General features: G+C 66.0%; 1 protein-coding gene across 1 annotated transcript in view; it reads left to right on the top strand.

The window, feature by feature from the left end:
- Positions 1-185: 185 nt before the first annotated feature.
- TMEM214 (transmembrane protein 214) overlaps positions 186-6,433 on the top strand; it is a gene marked incomplete at its 5' end in the record, with an annotated part of 8,447 nt that continues 2,199 nt past the window's right edge. The window contains 12 exons of the mRNA XM_027704222.1: positions 186-496; positions 1,833-1,983; positions 2,700-2,834; positions 3,218-3,300; positions 3,715-3,820; positions 4,140-4,221; positions 4,306-4,407; positions 4,519-4,660; positions 4,954-5,045; positions 5,165-5,213; positions 5,334-5,447; positions 5,703-5,820. Of these exons, the coding sequence (XP_027560023.1) occupies positions 186-496; positions 1,833-1,983; positions 2,700-2,834; positions 3,218-3,300; positions 3,715-3,820; positions 4,140-4,221; positions 4,306-4,407; positions 4,519-4,660; positions 4,954-5,045; positions 5,165-5,213; positions 5,334-5,447; positions 5,703-5,820 (1,485 nt within the window). The remainder of the gene's footprint in view (positions 497-1,832; positions 1,984-2,699; positions 2,835-3,217; positions 3,301-3,714; positions 3,821-4,139; positions 4,222-4,305; positions 4,408-4,518; positions 4,661-4,953; positions 5,046-5,164; positions 5,214-5,333; positions 5,448-5,702; positions 5,821-6,433) is intronic.

A 6,433-nucleotide genomic window follows, 5' to 3' on the forward strand; every position in this document is an offset into this window, starting at 1 on the left:
GGGGGGGTCCCCGGTGGGTCCCGGGGAGCGGATGCGGGGCGGTCCTGGGGGGAATGCGGGGGGTCCCCTGTGGTTCTGCCGGGGTTGGGTGGTTTCACGTGGGTCAGGCGAGGGTCCCCCGGGGGTCCGGGGCTGTCCGCTGGGGCGGTGGGGTCTCGGGAGATGCCGTGGGCCTCCGTGGGCAGCGCGGGGCCCTGGGTGGGGGTCCCCCCCCCGTTTGTCCGTCGTGCCGGGCTCCGTCCCCGTGTCACCGTGCCCTCGGCCACCCCTGCCCTCTCCCGCCCCCCCAGCTCCCATCGCCACCTCCAGCACCATCTTCCAGCTGGGCTTCGAGCGGGCGCTGCGGAAGCAGAACAAGGAGCAGGTGCCCCCGGCCGCAGCCCCGGAGCCGCCGCCGCGGAAGCAGCACCCGGGCAAGAGCGGGAAGAAGCCGTCGGGCAATGCCACCGGCACCAAGGCGGGCAGGAGCCGCTCGCTGGAGGAGGCCCTGCGAGCTGTGAGTGTGCCCGGCCGGGCCCTGACCCGCTGGAATGCCGGGGGCCGCTGTTCCCGGCCCGTGGGTGCCGTTTGATCTGACAGGAGGGGGCACACGGAGAGCAGGGCCCTGACCCGGTTCAGCCTCGGGCATGGGCACGGGTTCATCCCCTCTTGGGCCAGCTGGGAGGAGCAGCGGGAGGCGGCTGGAAGGGAATTTCTGGTTCCTCTTCTCACCCACTCCCTGTCTGCGTCTGGGAGGAACCCTGAGGAAGCCTCGTGGTGGCTGGAACATCCTCCCTGTCTCACCGGTGGGGCCCTGGGAGCTGCTCTGGCCGGATCTGGGAACCTGTCAGTGTCTGTCCCACTCGTCTCAAGCACAGCAGGCTCCAGAACTGACCCCAGATGGGCTTTGTTGGGGTGACAATGTCGTGGGGACAGCGCCTGGCAGGGCCCCCCACGGCATTGCCCACTGGGCTCCTCCCCTGCCATCCTGGGACTTCTGCTCCCCCCCTGCACGGGGGTTCCCTCTGCTCCCCAGAGTGCAGGACCCTGCATGGTTCCCTTGTTCCCTGGGAGGGCAGCAGAGCCAGGGCTGTCCTGGTACTCTGGGTTCGAGACACCACGAGGCTCTGCCAGGTCACTGATGGGGGTTTTGGGTTTTGTTTCCTGCCGTGGCAGCAGCTGCTTTGTGTCAAATTCCTTTTGAAAGGTGGGGCTGAGCCAAACCTGCCCCGGGGGCGCCCAGCTCACTCTGCCGAGCCCTGGCAGTGGGAATCTGCTCACAGGGAGAACGTTGGGCTCTGGAAAACCTCGCCCAGAGTCTGAGCCCTGCGGCGTGCCCTGACAGATCCCTGACAGATCCCTGACAGATCCACTGCTCTGAGCCCATGGATAATCCGGGTGCACCAGCAGGGAGTGAGCGTGTCTGGGTAGCAGGGGGGGCTGGAGGGCACAGGAGCTGCTGCTGCGCTCCTGGTTTGGCACTGCTGTGTTGTCCATCGGGTGGATCTGGTTGTTTCCTCCCCGGAGGACTCCGGGTGTGGAGCTTTTGGCAGTGCCCACACGGACCAGCCGTGCCCAGAATCGCCCCAGGCTGATCCTTGCCCAGCTGCAGCTGTGAGTGAGCCCTGGTGTGTGCCATGGTGTGCCAACGGGCTCCTTGGCACTGGCACAGAGCCGGCTGCCCGGGGCGATCCTTGGGAGCCCCAGCAGCTGGGGTTTTCCGGGCAGGAAGGGCGTTGTTCCCAGGATGGAGGCCCCGCGCTCCCGTAGGAGCCGGAGCTGACTTTCCCTTCCCCTGCTTTTTGCCCAGTCCCGTCCATCCCGGGCTGACTCTGTCCGTGTGTCCCTTCCAGCTGGACCTGGCGGATCTGCAGAAGGAGCTGGAGAAGAGCCGGAGTGTGTTCCCTGAGAACCCCTCGGTGTGGGTGAAGGACCTGGCCGGGTACCTCAACTACAAACTGCAGGCGCCCCGGAGCGACCCCGTGCTGAGCCAGCACCCCCACGGTCCGTGTCCTGTGTCCCATGTCCTGTGTCCATGTCCTGTGTCCATGTCCTGTGTCCGTGTCCTGTGTCCGTGTCCTGTGTCCATGTCCTGTGTCCCGTGTCCTGTGTCCCGTGTCCTGTGTCCCGTGTCTTGTGTCCCGTGTCCCGTGTCCCGTGTCCGTGTCCCGTGTCCGTGTCCTGTGTCCATGTCCTTTGTCCATGTCCTGTGTCCTGCTGCTGGCCGGGAAGGGGCGGGGCCACAGTCCTTAATTAACGGAATTGCTTCGTTCTGGGCTGTCCCCACAACGAGCTCCCCTTGGCCACACACACAGTGGAACTGTGGCAAACAGGAGGCTTCCCCAGTCACCCCTTCCCCGTGGGGACCTCTCCCTGCTGCCGTGGAGTTTGGGAATCCACTCTCTTGTATCCAGAGGGATGTTGGGGCTGGATTTCCCTGCCCCATGTGATCTGGTGGTCCCCACTCGGGATGGGGAGGGGGAAAGGAGCAAAACACCTTCTTCAGGCCCGTGTCCATCCTGCACTGTTGGTGTCTAACAGGGAGCCATCCCTCGGGGCTGGATTAGCTTCCTCTGGACCACAATCCCTGAGGAGGAGCCGGGTGCTGCCGGGGGCTGAGGATGAGGCGCTCCCTGTGCCGGGCCAGCTCCTCCAGCTGCTGGAACTCCACAGAACGGGGTCTCACCAAACTCCTTCCTCCCTCCCTCGTCTCACCCCAGACTATCCGTACAGCCTGGCGAGCAAGGAGCTGAGGAGCATCATCCGGGGCCTGCTGGGGAGGGCGTCGGGGGTGCTGGAGCTCTTCTTCGACCACTGCATCTACACCATGCTGCAGGAGCTGGACAAGGCCCCGGGTGAGCACCAGGCTCCCTCTTCTGACCCTGGGGGGCTGCTGATCCCCCCTCGCCTGTTTGGAAGCTCTTTGGAATTCCTCCATGGGGAAGGGGAGGGGTGACGCCTCCTGCCCAGCGGTGTGTGGTGAGGGGCTGTTCCTGCCCGGGGACTTGTTGCTGTCCAGAGCATCAAGAATAGCAAGAAACAGTCCTTAGGGAGCAGCCAAGGTGGGGCTTTGCTTTGGGAGCTGTATTGGGATGTCCCTGGGGAAGAGGCTTGGCTGTCACCAGGTTGATCTCACAGGGAGCATGGGGGAAAAACGAGCCCTGGGAAGTGCCCTGGGCTGTGAGGGAGAGCCCCGAGGTGGCCATGGCTGAGCAGGACCCCCCCCTCTCCATTCCAGGGGAGTCACTGCATGGATACAGGATCTGCATCCAGGCACTGCTCCTGGACAGGCCCCGGATCGCCACCACCAACCTGGGCAAGGTGAGCTGGGGTCACCCGGGTTTGTGGGTGCTGCAAACCCTCCTCCTCCCACCCTGGGGGTGCCCTGGAGCATCCCTGTCCATCGGAATTCCTTTGGGAGTGGTCTGGGTTGTCCTGTGCACGAAGCCCTTCTGCCTCCCCGTCCTCCCCACGCAGAGGGACCGGCACCCCAGTGCCTTCTGCCTGCCCTCCTCAGCAGGGCTGCACCCCCTGGGCTGGGGTTTGGGGTTCCCCCTGTCCCCCCAGAGCGGTCCCTGGCCTCACTGGAGCTCTGAGTCCATCCCAGGGGCCCTGCCCTGCTCTGGAGGTCACTCCAGGGCCCGGGGTGGCCACCACAGTCCTGTGTGGCTCCGGGCTCACTGGGGCGGGGTGGGCTGTGGTTCTTCCCCACTGACATGTCCCCTCCTCCCGCAGTACCTGGAGGTGCTGCGCTCCCACCAGAACCGGCCGGCCAAGTGCCTGACCGTGCTCTGGGCACTGGGACAGGCCGGGTTCTCCGACCTCCACGAGGGCCTCAAAGGTGAGAGCTGGGGGGCAGCGGGTGGGATCCCCCTCCCTGGCACTGCCAGGGCGCCTCTGCTCCCGCTACTGGCGCTGCTCTGGGGTGGGAAAAGGTTGGGAAAGACCTTTGGGATCTGGAGAGCAGCTGGATGCTGGAATGGCTGGATGCTGGGAGGAGCCATCCTGCTTGGAAGGACGGGGAGTGTGCTGCTCCGCTGCTCCCCTGCAGCACAGCTTCCCTGGAGCCCTTCCCGGGGGATCTGCTGGGTGGTTTGGGTGGGTTGTCCCGGTGCAGGGCCAGCCCAGCCCAGCTGGACCCCTCCCACCTCTCCCCACAGTGTGGCTCAACGTGATGCTGCCGGTGCTCGGCATCAAGTCCCTCTCCCCGTACGCCGTGTCCTACCTGGACCGGCTGCTGATGTGAGTGACCCCCCCATGTCCCCACCGGGTAACGTTGCCCCCTCGCCGGCCCCCGCAGCAGCTCAGGGCTCTGCTCTCCTGCAGGATGCACCCCAACCTCACCAAAGGCTTCGGCATGATCGGCCCCAAGGATTTCTTCCCGCTCCTGGACTTCGCCTTCATGCCCAACAACTCGCTGTCACCCGGGTACGCTGATCCATCCAGGCACCTCATCCCCCAGCGTGGCTGTGCCACGGGGTGGGCCCTGCTGCCCTCTGTCCCCCCCCGTGCCCCTGGGCAGCCCCTGCTCTCCCCCAGCCTGCAGGAGCAGCTGCGGCGCCTCTACCCCCGCCTGAAGGTGCTGGCGTTCGGCGCCCGGCCCGAGACAGCCCTGCACACCTACTTCCCCTCCTTCCTGTCCCGAGCCACGCCCGCCTGCCCACCCGCCATGAAGGAGGAGGTGAGCCCTGCACAGGGGGGCACGGGCTGGGTTTGGTGCTGCCGTGGAGGATGGCGATGGCAGGGGCAGGGGTCCTGCCACCCGTGCCCAGGGGCTGGGAATCGTTGGGTCACGGGGTGGTTTGGGTGGGAAGGGACCGTAGTGACCGTCCAGTTCCACTTCCTGCCACGGGCAGGGATGCCAAGGTTGAGTTTCGTGCCCTGGGTGTGGGAGGCTGTGCCGGGGCACTGCCTGGGGCGGCAGAGGGTGTTTGGTGTGCTTGGGTATCACAACCAGCCGTGTCCCCTCCCCAGCTCCTGACCTCCCTGAGCCAGTGCCTGAGCCTGGACCCGCTGAGCTTCAGCGTCTGGAGGCAGCTCTACACCAAGCACCTCGCTCAGTCCAGGTCGGTCCATGCCACAGCTCCGTGTGGGCCCAGCACCCACCCACAGAGCCTTTGGGACTCCTAAATTCCTTCTGGGAGCTCCTGCCCAAGCCCCTTGTTCTCTTCTCCCCCTCCTCCAGTTTGCTGCTGAACCACCTCCTGGAGTCCTGGGAGAGCTGTAGCAAGAAGGTAGGAGGTCCTGGGGTGGGATAATGTCCCCGTGCTGCTGCAGGGACTGCCCTGCCACGGCAGCTCAGGGGGTCTGCGAGGGGCTGGGGGTCTCCTGACGCAGCTCCTGCCGTCCCCGAGGTGCGTCAGTCGCTGCAGGAAACCGTTCGCTCCTTCAAAGTGACCAACGAGGAGCTGGTGGGCAGAGGGGCCGGAGGGGGCCAGGACGTGGCCGCCTGTGACGCCGCCTGCAAGGTGAGGGGAGGGCAGTGGGCGACGGGCCGGTGTCCCTGGCTGGATTTGGGCTCCGTGCTGGGGCTGTGAACGTCCCCTCCCGCTGCTGGCACGTGCAGGGCCAGGGCCCCACGGCGGGGCACGCACGGGACAGATGTGCTGGCCCCTGTCCACCCTCCCAGCTGCCCGGCAGATGACACTGGTCCCCACTGGGAGGCCGGGGGCGGGTGCTGCTGGAGGGCAGTGACGGTGACAGGGCCTCGTCCTCCCGCCCAGGAGCTGCTGCGCAAGATGAAGGGCCGGGGCTTCCCCTGGTCCCAGCTGCTGCTCGTCCTCCTGGTCCTCACCACCGGCTTCTTCCTGCACGACGTGCGGACACACGGCTCCTTCCAGGGTACGGCGGCTGCTCCCTGTGCTGGGAGTCACAGGATCAGGGAGGGATCCGGGTTGGAAAAGGCCTCTGGGAGCATCGAGTCCATCCGCTCCCCCAGCGCTGCCAAGGCCACCACTAACCCCTGTCCTTAAGTGCCACATCCACAGGGCTGTTAAATCCCTCCAGGGATGGGGGTGCCCCCCCTTCCCTGGGCAGCTGTGCCAGGGCTGGACAGCCCTTTCCAGGAAGGAATTGTTCCTAATTTCTAACCTAAACCTCCCCTGTCACAGCTGGAGGCTGTTTCCTCTTGCTCCATCAAAGAATATCCCTGTGGCTGCTCCCCCGAGTGAAGCCCCTGTGTCCCTGCCTCCCTCCCAGGTCCATCCCCTGGCTGCTGTGAGCAGTGGGCCTGTCCGTCTGTCCATCTGGGGGGCACTGGCAGAGACAGGAGCTGCAGACAAACCCCCCTGGCCTGTGTCCCCTTGGGAGAGACCCTCGGGGCTGCCCTAACCCCCCCAGCTGGGCCGCAGAGCCCTCGGGGAAAGGCTGACACGTGTCACCACAGAGCCCTCGGAGACAGACAGACTGACACGTGTCACAGCAGAGCCCTCGGGGACAGACAGACATGTGTCAC

Source organism: Neopelma chrysocephalum, unplaced genomic scaffold (assembly GCF_003984885.1).
Source record: "Neopelma chrysocephalum unplaced genomic scaffold, ASM398488v2 Primary Assembly neopelma1_260, whole genome shotgun sequence".
Taxonomy (NCBI): Eukaryota; Metazoa; Chordata; class Aves; order Passeriformes; family Pipridae; genus Neopelma; species Neopelma chrysocephalum.